We start from the raw sequence: 21,862 nt of genomic DNA on the forward strand, positions 1-21,862 counted from the left end.
TTCCACAAATCACGCAACAAAGAATTCTAAATAGTGGATAAGATTAAATTGTAGGCTCTACATAGGCCTCATTCTATCGTTAGGATTCACCGCCTTACAGCCATTTCTAAGTATAAAAGGATACTCTTGCCACATCGAAACGAACTCTCATCAACAACTCACAAACAATACAATTAAAGTCATATTACCATTATTACTTTACCAGCACGGTAAGAAAAACCCGTTTATATGCCAAATCCTAGTCTAATTCCAACTTAGAACCATGAAACTTTCAGCAGTTGCGGCAATGGCTTTTGCCACCTTCCATATCGCTGAAGCCCAGAACAAGAATATTCAAGTCGGTTGCTACGCTGTCGATTCCCGCCAGGATGGTCTTCTCCCGAAGCTTCTCCTTAACTCAGACGCACGCGCGAAGGCCGACCCAGATCTACGCTTTGGATTTTGGGATGGTGGCAATAAAATATGCTGCGATGGCCCACGGAACTGCGCTAGATACTGGGCATTTACCTATAATCATCCTTACAACTGGGCTTCCAAAACCAGCACCGGAACGATCGACGGACAGAATGTTAAGTTTGTTTGTGTCGGATACCAGATGGGGCAATGCACTATCAATTGATCTAAGAAACCATCCAAAGGCGGGCATTGCCCTGATTGGTATGCTTACTAGTCAGATAAGCTTCCTCATGAGGCAACTAGCGCCTCTTGTCGAGTTAGGCCCTCTTAACCTTATGTTCTCTTCTGCTGTGGCTGTCACACAAATTACTATTATATTTTGAACCTTCCTCCCCTCTACTACTATAGAAAGGGCTATTAGAAACCCACTCGGTTGTCTACTTTCATTCGCGTCAACCGTGAATTTCTCCGAAAGTTTCCCGAATGATCACCCTTTGATTCTACGCTTTTCGTCTATGCAGTACGTCATGGGAGATATAAGAACTCGCTGCGGCCGATACGGCATGAAGCAGAAAGACATTGCAGTCAAAAAACACGCCGAAACATCGTTCATTAGCCCCCTCAAACTAGACAATAGATATAATATAAGACTTAATATCACTAAAGGTCTAGATAATATAAGAGCGCGAGATTACGTAAATTTATTTTCTTCTTAATATTTTCTGCTTATTGTCTAGATATTATTCTTAGAAAATGTTGATATTGTCGTCGACCCCGAGCATTACTAGCCAATTAGAATCTGGTGAATTTCGCGGGCAAGATCCATCTATTTTCGAATATGCGGGGCTTTCTCTCAGCCAATCACAGAGCTTCGCGGGCAATGTCTACCCATTTTCAGCTAGTGCACAATTACCCCTTTCTAGGATTTTCCGTGGGGCATATGACGACGCAATCTGAGTCTCACCTGGTCATCTGCTTAAGAATCCCGTCCGATCAATATCCTGCTATTCTGAACTACTACTCTATTGTATACAAGATTTGACATGGAAAGACCAAAAAAGCGTGGACGGCCACGCATACATGCAACAGCTGAGGATAAAGCGGCAGCAGATTATCAACGTCAACGGGACAAACGGCAGAAGGCTGCAGCTCAAAATAGAGGTGTACCCTATAGCAATTTTCACAACTTGTACTATCCTGTTCAGCCACCTTCCTTTGTCATCACACTTTCTTGGCATACAAGTGTTAAGAAAGTGCCCCTGTCTGCACCAAGATCCTTAACAAGCGCACAACAAACGACCCAACCTGCGCTTCGCGCAGCCGCAAGCCGCGGCGATGGCCTCGTCCATGACGAGCCCGCCCGCTGTCTCGGATCGCTTTGATCTTGGGATCCACACTCCCGCTAATCTAAACCGAGAAGCCCGTGCAGCTCTCCTGCAAAACAGCCCTGTAATCGTCAACGGTCCCGTTGGTGTTTCACCCGGACCCGGGCGGACGGCGCAGACACCGTCCTCACCACTTAACGCCGCCACCACTGCTGCAGCTGCGGAAGGAGCTGAGCGCGCCAACCCCACATCGATCTATGATCAGCCAATCTCTATTATTAAATCGGCCAATGACCTCGCCTGCGAGCGCGTGGAAGAGTATAACGCCAAGCTGATGGTTTTCTAGGCCTTCTGCGCCAAGTTTGAAGAAGCTGCTTAGCAATTTACCGCTGGACCGCAGCGACGTTTCGCTTGGCAATTCGCCGACAGCTTCCTCGGCACTTGGAAACAAGAGCTTTCCGGCGATGCACCAGCTTCTAAGCCTACCTACAGCAGCGTCGCCGCCTCGCCCCCCACTGACCGCGCCCGCCCAACTCCCCAACATCATTAACAACAACAGCACCGACAATCTGACCCACTTCATCGCCAAGGGCAACAATCGACCATCGCTCCACCCCGACAAGACCTCCGTGTCTTTATCCGTCTAGAAGCCGGAGCTCCGGCCAGGGCCCACAGTGGCTACGCAATCCGGACCCTGATCCGGGAAAAACTCGGCGCCGTCTCAGATAAGATTCGATAGGTGTTTAAAGTCAGATCAGGATGGGCCATCCTGGCTGCCGACCTCGAAACGCGCGACTTTCTCGTAGAGAAGCGGGCCGAGTAGGCGGCTAAGCTAGGAGCTATGGCAGTAGAAACGAACAAGGAATAGCACACTTATATGGTCTTATACTTTCCCAGAAGACTAACTGACTTTCGCGGCAATGAGGTGGATAGTAACAGTGTTATCAGCGATAAGATAGAAATCTAGACAGGGCTTAAGCCCGTTGATATACATACTAGGAGACAATTCTCAGATAATCCCTTAACCAAGACTCTACTTATGTCCTTTCTTAAGCCCACCAAGAGATTCTGGTCCCTCTTTGGCAGCCGTGCAGCCAGACTTATAGACAAAACCGTCCAACCTAAACAGTGCGAAACATGCTAGGACTACCACTTTGCCCGCAACTGCCGTAGACAGCCAGTCTGCCGACGCTGTGGCAAGACTAACCATATCGCAGATAGCTATGCTGCACCAGAACAGTGCATCAACTGCTTAGGGCCCCACGAGGCCAGCCTTCATAAGTGCCCAGCTCAGCCGAAGAAAGTATGCAGCATCCTTCGCCGGCTTACCAAAGAACAACAAGAACACGTCCAAATGGTAGGCGCAGAAACATACCGATAACGATATTCAGAAACACAACTAGAGACGCATGTGGAAACCCAACAAGGAGCAGCTGAGCTGCGAAGGGGCAACATCGGACTAGATAAACAGCCAGATGCTCATGCTCCGAGTCCAGCTGCATCAGGAGCACCCTCATGCATCATGGTAGCCACAGCTCCCCGGGCTACCTACAAAGCAGAGGAGGAGCCTGAGCATCATGGACTAAGCTCACCGAAGAAGAAGCATCGTATAATCCTGACAAGCCGTACTCATGACTATGACCAGGAATAGGTACTCGCAGACACGAAAGAACAACAAGAAGCCACTCAAGGTCTTCCAGGCCAACGTCGGCAAGATCCCTCTGGCCCACAACTGCGCCCTGGCGCTAGCCGACTTGGAACAATATGACATTATACTCTTACAGGAGCCGTAGACAGCTCATACTAAAGCCCGCTGCCTAACCAAGACACATCCTGCATATAACATATTTACGCCAGTTAACATGTGGAACAGCAACGACACTCGGCCTAGAGTGATGACATATGTCCGATGAGACCTAAGACTTCTGGCTGACCAGATTCGCCCCTTTGAGACACGTGACATTCTTTGGATTACAGTCAACGGCATGACAATAGTCAACTTTTATCGCCAGAATGACGAGAGGGATGCCCTAAACATGCTGTTTCGCTGGCCTGTTCTGGAGCGCTGCCTCGTTGCTGGCGATTTTAATGCCAGGCATCGTAGTTGGCAGACGGGCCAAGCGACGAACCGCGGCCACGAGGTAGCGGAATAGGCATCAGAGAATAACCTCAATCTTCTCAACACTCTAGATATCCCGACAAATCCACACGGCAACACGATTAACCTGGCCTTCACCAATATGCCACTGGCCGAAGCTACCATTAAGGACCATCTCGCCACTAGCTCCGACCATTTCACGCTCAGCTTGACCTTCCTTGACATCAGATCGACTCCGGTATAACCAGCCAAGATCCAAGTCAAGACAGAAGACGAGCTTAAACGATTCATCAAGATCATAGAGCTTGGCGCTATAGGAATACCCCTGACGGATTCGACCCCCGAGGAGCTAGACGAGCTTGCCTCTTCACTTGTGAGCCTACTAACATCAGCAGCAAAAGCATCTGGGAGGCCCGCGCAGAAAGGCGGACGCCCGGCTCCCTGGTGGACAGAGGAGTGCGCCGATGCCGCAGCTGCTTTTCGAGCTATCAGAAGAAGCTACCTGCTTAGCTTTAACTAGGACATTTAGATCGCCAAAAGAGGTTTTTATCGCGTGGTCCGTCGGGCCAAGAGACGCTATTGGCGTAACCTTATCAATGGCTTCTCCAGCAGTAGCGATATTTTCAAAGCTGTCCGGTGGCTAAAGTCCCCAGGAGCCTTCCAGCTGCCACCTCTATAGGTCGATAACGTCGTATACAAAAGCCAGATGGATAAAGCCAACGCACTCCGATAAGCCACGTTAGAACGCAGAACTGCGGAAGACGACATTACAAACCCTTAGATGCCTCTTACTCCTCGTAGACTGATACCGCTCCCTTCGGAGATCTCTATGGAAGAGGTGCAGTACGCAACCCTTAGCACAGGCAACACATCCCCCGGGTCAGACAACATTACAATCAAACTTCTCAAAGCAGTATAGCACATCATCAGGACACACATCCGCCGTCTCTTCGAAAGGTGCCTTACCATAGGCCATCATCCAAAACCATTCAAGGAGGCCGAGGTGGTCATGATCGCGAAACCGGGATGCAGAGACCTCACAGAGCCGCGAGCATGGCGGCCCATCTCACTGCTCTCTTGCCTCGGCAAGGGACTCGAGCAACTGATTGCGCGCCGCCTAGCCTGGGCAGCTATGCACTACAGTGTCCTTCATCCGCAGCAAGCTGGAGCGCTGCCCAAGAGGTCAGCAACAGACCTGGTGACTGCCCTGATCCACGATATCGAAGAAGCGTTTATACGCAAGAAAGTGGCGACTCTGGTAATAATAGATATTCAGGGCGCCTTTGACACCGTTATATGCAATAGGCTCGTCCTGCATCTCTGCAAACAGGGCTGGCCTAACCATCTGGCTCGCTGGACTGGCTCCTTCATAGGCAGCCGGTCTGCGCATATCAGGTACCAGGACATCGTCACGCCCTCTTCTCCCCTCCAGTGCGGCCTCCCTCAGGGGTCGCCAATATCGCTGATACTCTTTCTGCTCTACACCAAGCTAATCTACCGACTAGGCAACCCACGAGGTCGTTTCGGCTATGCAGATGACACGGCTATCCTATCTATAGGTAACACAGTAGATAAGACTACTACTATAGCATCTAGCTCTATCGCCAAGATGGTGCAATAGGGCGCAGCAAACGGCGTTTCCTTTGACACAAAGAAGACCGAAGTTATGCACTTCTCCCGTAGCAAGCTTAGTACTGCTCCAGCAGTATGCCATAATAATGTAGAGAAGCACCCCGAATCAGCTCTGCGCTGGCTTAGCATCTGGCTAGACAGCAGACTATCGTTCCGAGTTCATATCGAGAAGTAGGCGGCTAAAGCGAAGGCAGTGGCCTACCATCTACGAGGCCTTACTAACACGATACACGGCCCTCTGCCGAGCGCCGTTCGAAGTGCCGTCAGAGCATGTGTTGAGCCAGTACTGCTTCACGGCTCCGAGGCGTGGTACCTAGGCAGGTCTAGGCCACGTTAGAACCAGCCCACGAAGGACCTACCATCCAGTAATCAGCACCTTATTTAAATAATAACCAAAGCCATAAACCAGGCAATAAGAGCCATACTTCCTATCTAGAAGATAACACCTACCGCCATCCTACAAAGAGAAAGCGGTATACCACCAGTCGATTAACTGCTCGAAGCAAGGCGACTTAGATTCTCCGCGCAACTCAAATCATTGGATAAAGCTTACCCTCTGGCAGGCCGAACGCGCCCGCCACGCCGGCCTCACCAACCTACTTACCATAACCTCATTAAGCAAAGATACCAAATACAGACAGAAAGCATCTTCAGGACACGTCTTCAATGCACAGACGAACTCTTGGCATCCTGTTCACGGCCTAAACTCATTCAGCGATACTTCTATAAAGAACAGATACCTCTGCTCCAAATAGCATTAAAAGAGAAATCAGCCAACGCCTTTATCCGCTAGGTCAAGTCTCTCGACTTGCTCACTTTGGTTGTATACTCTGATAGCTCTCTGTCCTCAGAAGGAGTAGCCAGCTACGGCTTTACTATCCACCAGAACAATATCCCAATCTTTAACGGATCAGGTCGCCTTGGACCTGCTGAGGTCTTCGACGCTAAAGCTACCAGGGCATTAGAGGGCCTCAAGGCTGCCCTAAACCTGCAAGATGCAGTAACACAGAACATCTTCATTTGCTTAGATAACCTCGCGGCCGCTACTTGCCTGCGAGGTATACCCTCCGACTCCTCCTAAGATATCTTTCTCGATTTCCAGGCTCTAGCAACATCACATAGAGCCATCTAGGTCCTTTAGGTGCCAGGATACACCGACATTCCCGGCAACAAACAGGCTAATAAACTAGCAAGAGCAGCATCATTACTCCCCGAGCCCGTAGATACTTAACTAACGCTAGCTTATTTGCAAAGGATCACAAGACAAAAACCAAAAGAAGCATTCAAGGCATAGTAGTCTACATCCGCTCCCAAGCAGTATAAGAGTCTTAATCTTAAGGCGATCACAGGCTGCCTGCCAAAGCTCTTGCTCCTACGTGCAGCCTTATACCATCTGCTGGCAGCAAGGTCCCTCCATAGGGATTTCGCCACATATCATAAGAGATTCAACCACGATAACGCACGCCTGGTCTGTTTATGCGGCTGATGCAAAGCACCGGATCACATCTTCTACTGCAGAAAGGTACTGCCGTGCTATCGGTTAAGGCTAGCACCCTTGCCGAATATAACAGTTAATCTAGCAATAGGGAAAGACTTTACCAAGTTTATCGACTTATCTAAGGACAGTAAGTTCTTTAGAAAGATATACCCTCGCTATTAGGCAATAACAACGAGAGAAGCACTCGCAACTCTCTTTCCTTCTTTATCTTCCACATATTTCTTTTATTACCTTCCTTTCCTTTTCTTACATATACTCACGGCCAGATAAAGAGCATTACAGCGCCCCTCGTCTAGCCGGGACTACCTTAAGGCAGCCTCAGACTGCCATACGCACAGGCTGATCTCAGCCTCCCTGACTCCAGGCTCTAAAAGCGGCTGCGATATGTCAGCTACGCCTTGCCATCCCGCTGACGGGTAACAGGCTCGATAAGATGCGCCATTTGTGCCGATGATATGCTGGATGGAGTGCGGTTCACTGACGCGTTTGCAGAAATTGGACGCCATAGGAGAGACTAAATTCGCGTCGCAAACGACTAATCCTTTATGGCCAATAGCATTTCTGCAATTAGTGTGTAGATAGATTCCGATTTCTCTAGCTCAGCACGTCCTGTGCTCCATTAGGAGACTTCTGGGGCCGACGGCCCCCCGGACGAAAAATATACATAACATAACATAACATACGTTTTCATTGCTGAGAACTTCTGCCATCACAATGGCAATCATTCGCGGCTGCTTCGAATCTCAACGATCCGGGCTCCTCACCGTTGACGTCCCGTACAACCGACCTCTGTAGCCTCGACTGCCCATCTGACACTCGATGCTGTTGCTGAGTGTCAAGTCACTGACAGGGCCAATGACCTCGGTACCCGAGACGTGGGGCCTCTCCAGTATTGATTGGTCGTTGATCAACGCCACAGCTACGGGTCTCCTGCAAAATGAAAGGTACCTAAGATCTAGGCTGATTAGCTAGAGAAAAAAGGTCCTTCTGATGCTACTATTTCATTAAATCAGTCACCTATCGTTCTTCCACTAATGCTTTATGGTCCACAACAACTGTCAACGTGTTTCTTAGTTACCCATCTTGTCCTGTAAGTTACCTCTAATTGTGGCTGGGCTAGGGTTGTTGCTGGGTCAAGGGCGGGGCATCATGTAAGAACCAATAAGCATAGCGTAATGTACAGGCATGCTTGTTGGCAGGGTGACTTCCAACAATCTGGTCCGCCTTTTCGTCCCGAACTGGTCCATCTTCATCTTACAGCACTGACGCGAAGAAGCTGGCAATCTTCTCACTAACCACCGCCTGATGGCTCTGTTGTGTTGAGCGCACAGAACGGACGCGGGAAAACAGGACATCAAACAGTGGCTTTTATCCATACCCGACAACTTCGAGCACGATCCTCTTACCTCCTCGACCGAGTCCTATGAAGGCGACGGCCACGGTCGGCAGCGTCAATCGATAAAGGCTTCCATCACCACCGCTTTCGAATTTACCAAGGACCATGGCTAGCATCGATCCATCCTCATTGAAGTGACGCCGACGGGATCCCGATGAGCTTGCGCAATCAGACGAAGCACACGATGAAATCACTCCACGCCCCGGCCGCTTCCAAACCTATTCCCCCAGTGAACGGATTCCATCTTCGGCATCGAGTGCTTCTGGCCATTCCATATCTAGCTTCAAGTATCGAAACTCCATGTCAAGCCGATCTTCCTCGCGATAAATCCGCAACGCTGAAATCAATCAGACAGGATTCAGAATGGGCAGCTTCATACTAGACACATACCCTCCGCCCCTCCGTACTTTACGAGACGATATCGGAGTGGGTCATGATATTCTGCCAGCTTCGCTGAAGAATAAGGCATGTTGACTGGAACATTACCAATCCTCACTCTAGTCTGCCGTCTTGCCTTTTTAATGTGATGACACAGCTTCAAAACGCAAGTTCCAGAATACCACTATCCGCATTCGACGAAACGGAAACCACCCGAGCGCAGACAGAATCCATGGCGACCGACCTGCCGCTAATCGGCTGGGTACAATCATTGATGACGCGCGCTGCTGAATGCGAGATTAACTGGGAATGTGAGGCTACGCGGAACGGAGAAATCGACGCTAAGATCCTTGAGCAAGCTTCCCGAAAAAGTACTGGATTCGTGAGCCATGGGCCAGTTGACTTTCGGTATTCTCAAGCCGCGCAGATCATCCGCGACAGCAAACCTCGAGAAGCGCCATCCAAAATAGTAGATTTCTGTATGATTTACAAACCTGAAGGAGGAATCGCTGTGGAACGAGCTATCGAAGAGATCTGCCAAACACGACCGGCTCAATCGATCAATCACACCGACCTAGGGACCTTTGTAAACAACCCATCGCGCTCTCCATCGAGACCAAGCGTTCCAATATAGACCGCGACAATGCAACATTGCAGATAGGATCCTGGCAATCAGCCCGGTGGCGCAGCCTTCAACACAAACGTAGCCCATCGTTTCGGCCGATCGATTTCCTCCTTCAGGGACACGACTGGCAGTTCGTTGCGAGCATCTTGGACGAGAACGACAAGCCAGTGCTCTTGAAGGGGGTTCAGTTTGGCGGGACGGACTCGGAGCTGAAGATCTCCTCATTAATCTTGGGGTTGCGACGGTTGAAACGGTGGATTGTGGAGGATTACTGGCCAGCGTTTGTTTCGGATGTCTTGGCCATTTCATGACATGGATAACATGAAATATGCTTGAACTTCACCACCAGCCGCCATTATTAGAGTGCGGCCATAGTTCTATAGCACTTATAATCGAGTGGCTCGCCGATGGCCAAGTCGAGAACGAGGAAAGACTGCGACCGTGTACGTGAATGCGATGAAGAAACGTTGTCTTGAGATGTGACTGGCCTTCTAGCTTAAATCGGCCATGTATCAGAGCGGTGAGCCATGGCCTCCACAACGTGCAGAACGCGCTGAAGCCATCGCGGTCCGAGCTGGAGATGCGACAGGGCTCGTCGTTTGTGTCGAGATGCTAGCGTGTGAACAACATCTTGGGCGATAGGGTTGCTTGTCGCTTTGTAGGGAGGAAGCGTCGTCGCATTTCGATGTCGCTCGAGAGGGGATATTCAAGAGACTAGCTGCCATGCGCCGGAGAGCTAGTTGAAGAATGGCATTGATGGCATTCGTGCCGTGGGTAGCCAACTAAGCTTGGCCAACGGGTAGAGCTAAAATGTTTCGTGGATGATCTCCATAAAGGTGATACAATTCTCCGGCTGAAAACCGGCTAACAGCTACTCACCATGATCTGGGAAGGAACAGTTCATCGAGTTGTCGCATCATTCTATGATGACCAGATATCAACGTCGTATATTTCTATAAGCTTTGTTTTATACAAGGCCAAGGTTCGCTTCGTCTAAACGAAGTTTCCGGGTTGATACACCAGAACGGCGACATGTGTAGGGTAGACTAAAGAGTGAGGACCTCGAAGTTTTCAGCTAACCAACATGCAGGTTCCTTTGGCAATTCGGAATTACCTGAAAAAATTGTCCTTTTGTTGGCGCAACACTCTGGTCAAACAATTTATGAAAACTCATTCATTAAAAAAACAGTTTGGAACTTCATGGTCTTTAGTGCAAGCGTGCCCCGTCAGCGCGGCTGTACGTGTTTTTGGCGCGAAACGGACACGACGTGGAGACTGGGGAATTAGCGATGAAGCTTCACCAACTTCAGAGGAGCATTATTACAGCTAGTAGTGTTTCGAACCCTCATCAACATGAGAATCATATTCAAGAAACTATCTAGATCCAATGAAGAGGTTTTGATTCTGTGTTAATACCTCATCTCGCGCTTCTACTTGATCTGAATCACAAAGAAGCCGAATCGCATCGTAGCCAAGATGCCGTACGCTGCCCCCAAGAGCCCCGGCACATTTAGCTTGATGTATTTCCTGCAACCTCAGCACGTTGTAAAAAGTGCGACTCGCGTATAGCGCTGCAACCTAATACTCATACCCGCATCGGACCGTCTGACTGGGTTATAAACAGCTCTCGCCTAATAGTGTTATCTGGGCTTAGAGGTGACGTAAATTGCTCTGTTGTGAGTCGAGACCTCTCCCGGGGCCATCTCGGACCAGCCAGGTCAACTTCGACTTGCAGTTGATGCGCCTGCGCGTTTAGCAGCTGATCCCATGGCCAGGTAGGGGGGAGAAAACTGCGCTAACATGACGAAGTACCACCCGCCTTCATAGCTCCCATCTGGTGTGCATGCCAGTCCCCATTCGGCATGATGGGAAAGATCTACATATGGAACACGGGAGGTGGGGGCGGCCCGCATTCAGTGCAAACATCCGGCGCCGCTGTTTGGACCCTCTTGATGACCGTTGCTGCTACCTGTTTAGCTACTACGGCATTTGGAAAATGAAGAGAATCGAGCGTCAGGTGAGATTGTCCATGATTTAGCATCCACGCTTATGCACACGTGCCTCAACTTCGTATCCCGTGTTGCCGCTGTATTCTAGATTCCTTGCCTGAGAGTCCAGCTACTTACCCTTGCTGTTATCGCGACGACCTTATGCAGGGATGTGCCAATGTACAAGCTTCGTGCATTCGCTAAAGCCATAAAGATGGTGTCACCCGGACAGGGAAACCTACCCGGTAGGTCAAAATGGAGCCAGAAACAAGCCCCTTCCTGGTTTGGTGCAGAGAGAGACATGACTGAGCAATTGATTTGCAAGGGGCGACATTTACCATCCTCTTTGTTTTTGCTTCCGGTGGTTCACACCCACGTGTCTCAGTATGGCATGTTTGACTTATATGGTGGGAGTACCCAGCCAGCGTGTTTAGCTGTCTATCACCATTGCTGCATTAATTCATTCTTAATTTCGAACTTGTTTTATTCTCAACGCTCCTTTCACCTACACTATTCAATTCTCCATTGTAATGCCTTATCGGCTAGACACTCATGTTTTGACAGTGGATATGCTGGCCAGTCAGTCTTCTCTCGATGCGCAGACTCTGTTGAGCAAGGTCGAAGACTGGAGAACTTTTTCTGGCGACTCTGGCAAAGAGAGACCTTTGTTGTTGGCAAACAGGAGAAGACTGCTCCTACCACTCATTCTCTCTCCCATAACATTCCTTCCGAGCCGAGGAGACCTAATCTGCCTCAACTATCTGGCAGTGTTGGGTCTCTCGTAGATGCGAAGTAATCGCGGACGCCACATCAGCCCCGAGGACTTCAAGAAGATGATTGTTTCCATCGCCAAGGACAAGGGTCTTCTGTCAACCCATCGCCATGATGCTCACGTCGCCAAGGAGTCCTTGCCAGTTCCTCCAGCCCTCGAGCGATCTGGTTCTACTACAACCGAGTCACAATCGCCTGCAAAGCCCATCACAGCTTCAGAGAGTTCACCAGAACCTTTGCTTCAAAATCCTCCCCGCACTACTGTCGTGCGTGGCTTCTTGCCTTCCCAGATTCCTACCCCTCGAACTATTCCCGGTGCTGCTCAATCATCAGACGCGATTCCTGAGCCTGAGTCATCGCCTGTGTCTAATGAACAGGGCCAGAGCCTCAGCAACAGCAAACTCAAAATAGAGGATGAGGCTCTTTTAGACTCGGATACCGACGACTACATCGACGAGGGCGCCATTGATGATGATGACGACTCTTCGGATTGGGAGGACGCGACGGAGGAGAGCGGCAAATCCAGCATGGACGATAAGTTCTTCCAGCGAGTGGATTCTAAGCCCAACTTGACCTCACGACGATCGCTCATTACCCTCATGCTTGCCCAGAATGATCGCGCACGCACTCTTGGTAACCACGCTTCTCAATCGACTTCAGCCATTCCACGATCTTGTATGGCCCACGGCCCATCATTGGGTGCCTCGCCTAATGATTCTGACGAGGCTCCCCTGATGATGAAGGGCATGCGTGGTCCTGGTCTCAAGCCTATTCGTGAGGTGCCTAGTTCTAGCGCTCAACCCATCATGACTGGCCCCAATCGCATTCAGCCTCAAGCTGCGCTGTCACCTCGGACCACTCGTCGCAACATGTTGGCGGCTGAATTGACCGAGTCTCTTCGACGCCACCTCCTCTGGGAGCGACAGCAGAAGTCGTCGACAGCCAATGCCGTCCTCAAGCGACGCCATAAATCACATGATGTGGCCAATTTGAAGCAGTACCCGGAGAGGCCTTGCATGAAGAGCGAGTATGTGAACTCGAGCAGCCAGAGGCAGTACTTTTCCGTTGAGGCCAACCGCGGATACCACTCCAGCGGATGGTGAATATTCACAGATCTATATTAATACAAATTGTACATAAATTTCGATAGCAGGGCAAATTGCATTGAATTTCTAGCTAGCAACCTTGATCCTATCTTCTTCTGCTGATAATAATTTGGGATGCATCTTGGGACTTTAATGCCAAGGTCGGCGCTCTCCTGCCGTGAGCTGTACCATGGAAGCTTGAAACGAGGAAGTCGTGGTTGAGTTACTCCAGATAGCCTCCTCATATACTTCAAGCTGGGTCGACCCGGGTGAGAATGCTACGAGTCAAGAATGGGAATGTTTCCAGATAGTAATTGTATACAAATCACTACGGTGCAGCAGGGACTTCAATAAAAGCTGATTGCTGTTGCGTAGTGTTTCGAGAGGAAGGGCTATCGTTGCATGTGAATTAGCAGCTGCAGCGATTATGCTTTCTACATCTCTACGCTTTCAATTGAACCGGCCGTTCGTCTCTCCGTGTCTCTCCATTGGGCAAAGCGAAATAGTAACTGCCTTCGGGCGCCGTGGGCTCAAAGCACCCAAACAGCTATTGAAGTCGTGCTTTCGGCCATCATACAAGCACGTCCGAGATGATCAGGTCGGAAGCACCCCTGTCCTCCTAGGCCGAATGGTGATCATGACTACCCTGACTGACGATAGCCGGAAGAAGAAACGAACCCACGGGCCTTTGTTACAGGGGCCCACGTCACTGCCTGTCGAGGACAAAGAGCGGGGCGTAGTAATGGATAAGGTGTTCGCAGGCATGCATAAATGAGATGCAAAACTCTAAGCAAGGGTACGTTCAACCGAAGGGGAAAAAGAAAAGAAAGGCAAGAGTACTAGTGCTAAAAGTAACTACTTAAGAGGATGGACCACCGAGGAGCGAGCAAACTCCATGGTGACTGCATCGATATCAAGCCAAGACCACTCCAAGACTTACCAAGCCTCTGTTCAGAACCCTTTGATTTATTATCGTTGCTTTATCACGTTTTCGCATTGTCTAAGATCGTGACGAAAAGCAAACACTGGCGTCCGAATTCTCGTCAGAATCAACCCACGAGCACAATGTTCAAAGCTTTGATGAAAATATCGGCTTCGTTATCGGAAATCCTGAAAAGTTTATTGGTGGAAGTATCCTATCTCTTCACCTTTGGCGACCATGAACGGCGATCCGACGACATTGAAAATTGCCACTGTATGTATTCTTCTACCTGAGGATTAGCAGAGAGATAACCGAGAACAAAGCATCAAGCACACAATCTCTTGCTGTGGAATCAGGCCTTTCCTGTACATCAGGGACTCTAGCACTTCTCGACACGCCAGAGACAACAAATCTTCCCCAACCATCAGCCATTCTAGCTTCCTCACAGACATCAGAGGCCCCAGTACCCAGAGTCCTGGCTGTTCCTCGCGGCGCTGAGCTTGCAATTGAAGACAAAGGGTGTCAAATATCCCATGTACTACCATGTCTGGACAGTAACAGAGAGACAAGCGAGAACAAGACATCAAGCTCAAAAGGTCTTGTTGCTCTTGAGCCGGAACATTCCCAAATACCAGAGACTGGAGCAATGCCCGAAACGACAGGGACTCAAGCCCATCCTCACACTTTAGAGGCTCAAGCGTCTGGGATATCAGTCGTTCTTTACCAACCCGACCCCGAACAGGCAACTGAGGCCGCGAATTGGCAGACGCCTTCGACAGTGGTGGTGAACCCTAAGCTTAGATGGTATGATGGTAATATGATGGAGCTCGAAATGCCATCTGAGAGGGTCTTGTATGACACTGAAGCGGTTTCGAATTTTCCGGGAATCAAGGCTTTTGTACCTATTAATGGTTCTACTAAAGCAACTGGAGATACCGAACCTGTGAAGGTGACGAAACTATATTGCCATGAACGTATTTCTAAAGGTATTCGAGACAATTTGGCAAGTACGGGTGTCAGCATGACGGAGTTTAGTGAGTGGGAAGAAATCAAATCTCATATAGGACATTTTTAGTCAAATACAAACATCTAATCTTCCGCGTCCAGTCTTCGCATCTTTCCATCGTGATGTACATGATCTTTCAGTGGCTGAGTTCAGAAAGAGTGTATTGTACAAACATTCGGCAATCACCCTCAAGGTCAACGCTGGGAATCCTGCGGCTATATAGCATGTAAACTGACAAATCTAATCCTGAAGCATCAGGTTCTCATATGTCAATAAGCCAGTCTTTTCTAGATATAAAGACTCTGTTGAATAGGGATGTAGACTTTGAGAACCCCAGCTGGCCACTCTGAAAACGAAAGATTTTGATCTTTGACAACAAGAAAAGATTGTTCCAACTACACAGACTCTCCCTCAGAAGATTCCTACCAAGTCAAGGATAGCTAATTTGCCTCAACCTTCTGACAGAATCGAGTCTCTCATGGATGTAGAAGCCGTCGACTTGCCTGTAGTATCAATGCCACTTGAAAGCGCACGTCCTGGTGTACAACGTCAAAATTCTTGCGCGAGCACTCGAAGCAAGCGGAATAACATAAATTCGATTGTCTATGTCGTTAATGACAAGAGTCCTCTGTCGGTCCCTGCTCACAGTGCTCCTGTTGCCAGGAAGTCATCATCAATACTTCCTGTGTTTGAACGATCCAGTACCATTACGACCCAGTCGCGCTTGTTTTGCATGGCCCTCAATCGCCTAGCGAACAGGACTGGAATTTCAGCAAACCAATCTTGGCCATCATCAAGGAGCTTGGGTTACAAATTGGCGGTTCTCCCGGAGAGCACTCAAGCGCTCATTGAGGTCGTCCCCCTAGCTATCTTCTCCTTCCTGGCTGGGTGCAGTCGCAGGCTATTTGGAACCTTGTCCATCGTACTTTATCTGCCGTGTGAATCTACGGCCGCTTCAAGATCGCGGGATTTAGTCACTAGAGACTAGCGATTTCGTTGGAGACTTAAGTATAATCGTTGGTATGGGAGAATTGGGCATACTCTGGCAGGCTGGTGGAGGGAAGCAAGGAAGCTATTCCCAGATCCTCCCGCCACGAGGCCCCTACAAGTGACATGTTAGGGACTCACGACTTAGTCACTCCACAGTGAAGGCATGCAAAAATAAGAGGCGAATGACTCAGAAGAGGTAGAATATAGGAAATAAAAGAAACGCTACCTTATCGAGGCTGCTCAGACTTTGTTGAAAGTATCCGGATGAAATGTCTGATCCCCCTCCCTCCTACCCCCTCGAACGCCTCAATTTAATACATGATCGTCATAGAGAACTGTCGCTGAAAATACAGATCCCGTGCTCATCTTCGCCGCCCATTATTTGAATGCATGCCCTTCTGGCATCTCCCCTCGCATCAACCCAGGACTGTTCATCCCCATTACCAGAAGAATCAGCGCGAGAGTATTGACTTTGTCTCGACCTTGTCCAATTGAACCGTTGGATACGGCTCGTCGTCTACGAGACAGTTGTCGCTGACATGTAACCATCCGTCCTCGTCCGCGTCTGCGTCCGGACGTGAGTGGCTGCCCTTCGTATGTTGCGAATCGTTCATGCCTTGCACCGGAAGTGTCTTCCACGCCTCGGACTCGGTAGGCTCGGCATAATCGGTGCCCGATGGCTCCTCAGCAGCCGTGATGGTCTTCGCAGTACGGGTGGTCTTCCTCAGCTCCAGATCAAAAGCCGAAGTCGCGTCATCATCATCGCCATTCTCTGCTATTATGCTGAGTGCGCCGGTCGGGTCAGTGCAGCTAACAAGATCCCCGAAGCGAGCCAGTCCACTGACACGATTGAACAGCAACCTAAGCAATCCGAGAGGCCGATCGACCACGTCAACGCCACAGGGGCACCGAAAGCCGTGAGCCTCCTCTGCGTTGCCCTCAGTCTTCTCGTCGACAACTGCAGCCGCGCCTGGAGCAGCCTCAGCGCTCTTCTCCTCGTTCTGTCTCTCCTTCTCTTTCCGCATTTCCTCTGTCCTGGCCAATCTCTCCTCCTCCTCCTTGAGTTCGACAGCGTGGAAAGATGGATCAACAAAAACGACTCTGAAGCCGCTGTCGCGCTCGATGATATCCGGCATCATCTTGCTTGGCTCAAGCTTCGGCACCGATGAGACCCCAGGCACACTGAACCAAGGGCGTCTCTCCTCGTCTGTCTTGAGGTCGAAGAAGTCGCCGATTAGCTGAGTAGCCAGGCGCAAGATCTGGACGAACCGATCATTACACATCTCGAGGCTCTCGACATAGTCGAAAACCTGTATCTCGTCGAAGCTGTATTTCGACTGCTTGAGCCAGCCGTTGGGGAAGAGGGGGGGATCACGACGAAGTCCTTCCTGCCTCCGTATTTCCTCCTCTCCGGCTTCTTGGGCCAGTCGTGCCTCCTCGGCTTCTCCCCGCTTCTGCTCGTCTTCCAGTTGCGTCTTCTCAGCATCTTCCTCCTTCGTCTGTGTGTCGCTGTCTTGCTGTCGCGCATTTTTGTTTTCGCTCTCCTTCATCTCCACGTCTGCCGATGGTGCCTCCACGGCTTCTATCTTTGCCTGCTGCTCTTTCTGGGCTTCACCAGCAACAGAATTTGTCAGAATGTCATACTCCGCTTCATTCTCTGACGCGGAATTTGTTAGAACACCATCCCTTGCTTCGCTATCCGTCTTGGCATCCGTCAGAGTCGTCTCCTGTGCTTGTTCCACGGCTGGAACCTCTGCGGTCTGCACGGCGTCTTTGGTAGGCTTCTGCAGAGACTTGTCACAGGGTCCATATTCAGCCTCTTTGGCGAAGAATCAGCCCGTAAATAGATAATGCTCCGGCAGAAGATTGGCGTACATCCTCTCCGGGCCCGGTGCCTTGGTGTCCTCGCCCTTCTTGTGCGTCGTATCACTAGCTGTAGTTTGCTCTGTCGTGGCCATGGACTCTTCCGCTGCAGTCTGACTCCCTTCCGCGTTGACTGTGGCCATTCCCGTGATGACACTATTTTCGTCTGTGGTGACTGTACCGTCGTCCGGAGTGGCCGTACTCCTGGCGCGTTCTGCCTTTCGTTACTCCTCTGTATCGCGAAGGTATGTCTCGATGTTATCTTTGGTACTGAACGCATACTTGCCGAGCCTCTTTCTCTCGTTGAGCGGCGAGCAAAATTGTAATGAGTTCGGACTGGGAAGCGCTCGCCAAGGCAGCGGCACCTTGAATCTCGTCCTGGCGCAGAATCAGGTTAAAGTAAGGCGTGAGAGCCTCTGCGTGGAAAGCCGAACCGAACCACCATTCCCTCAGGGCGGGCCGCGTCTTTAAGGAGCGCATGAACATCAGGATTACCAGGATGAATCTCCACACCCCTAAGGCACGCGTATCTGCGCCCTCCAAGAGATACGGGACCATGGTGTTGATCAGCTCGATCGTTGCATCATGGATATCCCTCGCGTTGGCCATGGCGTCAGAATCGGAGCGGTCCTCGTCCGTCACAAGGTCGGGGGCAAACTTCGCCATCATCGGGCTCCATCTGTTATCAGCAAGAGGAATTCCAAGCAGCAACAGGCAGAGCAAGAGGCCGAGTTGGGCGCTGCAAGTGGTCAGTTAGAGACAAATGTAACGCGATTCCGTGGGGCCAGCACATACCTTGGACAAATTCTAGATGTCTTGGCAGGTCCACCGACCTTTATTTTCTCCAGTGCTGTATAGACAGTCTGGAGATGATTATTCCTGCTCTCCTCATAGCCGTTTGCCTTGAGGGTCTCAGGCTCCAGAGAAGCAAGAATCAGGTGGGCAACAGCGGTAAGGAAGTGGTCCTGGTCGGTCTGGGGGATGCTGGCCGGCTTCTCAGCTGCCTCCTTATTCCGGCCAAAAATCGGGTTGATAACGGTCAGCAAGGACTCCCGCGCGGCGTAAAACGGGGTTTTGACGACGAGAGACTTGATGTAGTAGAGAAACCTGGACACATCAGCGTCGAAACTTGCGTCAGGCGAGGAGAAACGGGGCTGGACCAAGATGGCCAGGTGATGGTAGAGGCGGCCGACCGTGGGATCATCGTTCCGGGCCTGAGTGTACTCCTCTCGTGCAGTGTTCCTCCAGCACTCCCTCACGTTCATGTCCCTCTCTTCAACGGCCATTCTAAGCAGCAATTATCAGTCTCTGTTGGCACACCTGTCCATCGTATAGTGGACGCAGCAGGGGTGGCGCTTCTACTTACCCGTATCGTGCTAAATCTCCTTTGCATTCGACCCAGGTGAGACGGAAGCTCGGGACGGTCTCGCTCATCAAAGATATTATACCATACGCCAGTATGATGAACTGCTCCATTATATCCTGAGATTCGGGAAGTCGTGTGCGCAGGACCTCGAGAAAGGAATGTATTCCGTGCTTCCACATTCTTGCCGGCATGTTATACTTTGCTGCGAGCCCACGGAGCGCTGGCGATGCCGAGGGGTGCTGCGAGGCCAACAAAAAGTCGTAATGTTCGTGTAAGTTTGTGCGGTGCAGCGCAATGAGAGCTGCATACTGCTCAATTCTGAGACTACGGATCCATCGACCGGAGATCAGCACCCAGTATTCCATGCCAACCTTTTTATACCGGCTCTGATCACTCAGCAGCCTCTTATCAACATAGATTGGCAATTCAGTCGCGGGCGTCTTCTCAGACTCAGACTTTGTCTTCTCGTCGAGGGCAACAGCGTCGACTGCTGTATCCCCCGTGTCTTTGCCTACATTCTCGGGTGCAAAGTCGGCCTCTTCAGCGCAGGTCTGGGGCTCCGGGGTGGATGGACTGGCGTCCTGGGCTGAATTCTGTTGGGTGGCGTCGGCCTCGAGAGCCGTATCTACATCCGCTTCAGCCTTCACGGGAGAGGGCTGCGGCTCTTGGGCGGATAGGTTGGCGTCATCGTCTGAAGGCTGCTGGATGGTGGCGGCCTTCTCGGGAGCAGCATTTACGTCCGCATCTGACCCCTTGAGACATTTTTTCTCGGGATCGACATTCTCGAGAGCAGTCTCTGCCCTTTCGGGAATTATCTTCACAAAATCCTTCTCTGTGTCCACCTCCTCGTGAGTCATCTCGGGTGCGACCTCCTTAGAAGCGACGACTGCCTTTTCGGAAGCAATGTCTGCCTCTGTGAGAGCTATCTGTTTAAAAATCTCCTCGGTAACCTTGGAGGTAACCTCTGCTTCCTGAGCAGCTATCGCCTCGGGAGCAACCTTCTCAGAAGCCTCCTCCTCGGGAGCTGCCATCACCCCCTCAGGAGACGTCTCCTTGAGAGCCGTCTGCTGCGTGCTGCAAGAGGAAAGGAGGCTGGAGCGAAAGTGGAGGCAGAGAAGGAGGTCGCATAAGTAAAAGCGTTGAACCATGTTCCAGAGGCGATGTCGGCCCGCGTGGATGCATCGCCTAATGGCCCAGAGGCCCAGAGCAGGCTCTTTTGTTCTGCTTTTGGCGGTCTCGAGATCGCGCAATAACTGGTCTACCAAGTCGTATCCAATGTCGAGGTAGTGTTTCCCGGCTATCACCTTCTTGTGAGCCTCTTCGCCTATTTCGGCCACATTGACGGCGGCCAGCTTATTATACTCAGGCCATCCAAGTTTCTTGGCACGCAACTCCAAAGCCACCTGGAATCCATGCAGATAGTCCTCGGGGTCGCCAACGTGCGGAGCTGTCTTTTCAGACACGGGCAAGTCCTTGGCTGATTCGAGAGTCCAAGGCTTCTTATCTCCCTTTGTGGCGTCCTTCTGAGCCTTGACGTACCAAAGACGAACAGTTTCAGCTGGGTTCATATTGCCCTTTTGAAGCAGTATCAATTTGGCCTCTGGGATCGTCAATAGGTAGTCGGGGATGTGGAGCGGACCGTCTGTCCAGGGCATCTGGCCATCGTCGGCTTCTATGCATTCCTTTTCTACCGTCGCCAAGGCGTCATAGATACCCTTCACTTCGGCCACCAGTTGATCGTTGGTAATTGAACACCTTTCATGCTGCCTGATAATCTTTTCAGGGTCATGCAGTGCGTCTTGATTGTCGATCTTGACGACCTCGACCTCCGTGGCGACGGCATTGGCAGAATCTTGTCTCTCGCCAGTGATAGTTGCTATATTGTCATCGCTGTCGTCCACTTTGGTGTTCTCGTGGCTCTCAATACCAACGGCGTCACCCTTGTCGGGCCGGGGAGACTGCGATGATGCACCATCGAGCTCTGTCACAGCCAGCACCTCCGAAGTGTCTTGAGATACGGAGTCGGTCATAGGGCGGCTATTATGTTGCTCCTTGTCAGTCCAGTGCCTGTCGGGTTGATGGTATCAGTCTTGACGTACTCGTCAGGAGCATCTTCTGATGCGCCGGAAGGCTCGACCCGCGACGGGACCTCGGACTTATTCGGACCACCACCCATGATGGAGTCTCGAATAAAAGGAGTCTGCCAGAAAAGCGGCAGAGCTGTTGTAGCTGATATAAATTCAAAGGAGGAATCTCGGTTTGTGAATAGTGAGACTTGTCGCGAGAAAGCACGAGAGGTGCGAAAATCCGAGCAAGAAAGAGGGAGTGCACGAGGACGAGGGCAAAGGTTTATAAATAAAATGAAAGGTTGGAAAATCGGCGTTCAGGTGGTCACCTCCCTGAAGTGCAAAGCCTGCAAAGTATGCCAAATAGGCGATACTTTACGGCGCCGAATATAACGGTTGTATTATGTTTTGGTTGCCTTCTGGATGCCTTCTTTGCAGCACCCAGCAACACAGGCAC

The 21,862-nt window shown here is 50.6% G+C and overlaps 7 protein-coding genes across 7 annotated transcripts; 5 read left to right on the forward strand and 2 right to left on the reverse strand.

Moving 5' to 3' along the window:
• Positions 1–286: 286 nt before the first annotated feature.
• On the forward strand, positions 287–619 carry FOIG_16496 (uncharacterized protein; the record flags this gene model as incomplete). The annotated part of the gene is made up of 1 exon (XM_031217957.1): positions 287–619. One exon carries the CDS (start codon positions 287–289, stop codon positions 617–619), a length of 333 nt encoding a protein of 110 aa, XP_031052317.1.
• A 983-nt stretch (positions 620–1,602) lies between these two features.
• Positions 1,603–3,012, forward strand: FOIG_16497 (uncharacterized protein). The gene has a single exon (XM_031217958.1). It carries the CDS (start codon positions 1,732–1,734, stop codon positions 2,065–2,067), a length of 336 nt encoding a protein of 111 aa, XP_031052318.1. The 5' UTR covers positions 1,603–1,731; the 3' UTR covers positions 2,068–3,012.
• Positions 3,013–3,230: 218 nt separating this feature from the next.
• FOIG_16498 (uncharacterized protein) lies at positions 3,231–3,514 on the forward strand (the record flags this gene model as incomplete). The annotated part of the gene is made up of 1 exon (XM_031217959.1): positions 3,231–3,514. The coding sequence occupies exon 1, from the start codon at positions 3,353–3,355 to the stop codon at positions 3,512–3,514; it is 162 nt and encodes a 53-aa protein (XP_031052319.1). The 5' UTR covers positions 3,231–3,352.
• Positions 3,515–7,251: 3,737 nt separating this feature from the next.
• On the reverse strand, positions 7,252–8,452 carry FOIG_16499 (uncharacterized protein; the record flags this gene model as incomplete). The annotated part of the gene is made up of 3 exons (XM_031217960.1): positions 7,252–7,326; positions 7,714–7,879; positions 8,328–8,452. 3 exons carry the CDS (start codon positions 8,450–8,452, stop codon positions 7,252–7,254), a joined length of 366 nt encoding a protein of 121 aa, XP_031052320.1.
• A 503-nt stretch (positions 8,453–8,955) lies between these two features.
• On the forward strand, positions 8,956–11,348 carry FOIG_16500 (uncharacterized protein; the record flags this gene model as incomplete). The annotated part of the gene is made up of 3 exons (XM_031217961.1): positions 8,956–9,202; positions 10,439–10,585; positions 11,158–11,348. 3 exons carry the CDS (start codon positions 8,956–8,958, stop codon positions 11,346–11,348), a joined length of 585 nt encoding a protein of 194 aa, XP_031052321.1.
• A 323-nt stretch (positions 11,349–11,671) lies between these two features.
• FOIG_16501 (uncharacterized protein) lies at positions 11,672–13,608 on the forward strand. The gene is made up of 2 exons (XM_031217962.1): positions 11,672–11,863; positions 11,921–13,608. Exon 2 carries the CDS (start codon positions 12,122–12,124, stop codon positions 13,208–13,210), a length of 1,089 nt encoding a protein of 362 aa, XP_031052322.1. The 5' UTR covers positions 11,672–11,863; positions 11,921–12,121; the 3' UTR covers positions 13,211–13,608.
• Positions 13,609–18,165: 4,557 nt separating this feature from the next.
• Positions 18,166–21,515, reverse strand: FOIG_16502 (uncharacterized protein; the record flags this gene model as incomplete). The annotated part of the gene is made up of 4 exons (XM_031217963.1): positions 18,166–18,712; positions 18,769–19,260; positions 19,340–21,376; positions 21,439–21,515. The coding sequence occupies 4 exons, from the start codon at positions 21,513–21,515 to the stop codon at positions 18,232–18,234; spliced, it is 3,087 nt and encodes a 1,028-aa protein (XP_031052323.1). The 3' UTR covers positions 18,166–18,231.
• Positions 21,516–21,862: the final 347 nt, after the last annotated feature.

Source organism: Fusarium odoratissimum, assembly GCF_000260195.1.
Source record: "Fusarium odoratissimum NRRL 54006 unplaced genomic scaffold supercont1.86, whole genome shotgun sequence".
Lineage (NCBI taxonomy): Eukaryota > Fungi > Ascomycota > Sordariomycetes > Hypocreales > Nectriaceae > Fusarium > Fusarium odoratissimum.

Bases quoted from the DNA above. Each gene is read 5' to 3' on its own strand.
- FOIG_16497 (XM_031217958.1), top strand. From the start codon at position 1,732: ATGGCCTCGTCCATGACGAGCCCGCCCGCTGTCTCGGATCGCTTTGAT.
- FOIG_16501 (XM_031217962.1), top strand. From the start codon at position 12,122: ATGCGAAGTAATCGCGGACGCCACATCAGCCCCGAGGACTTCAAGAAG.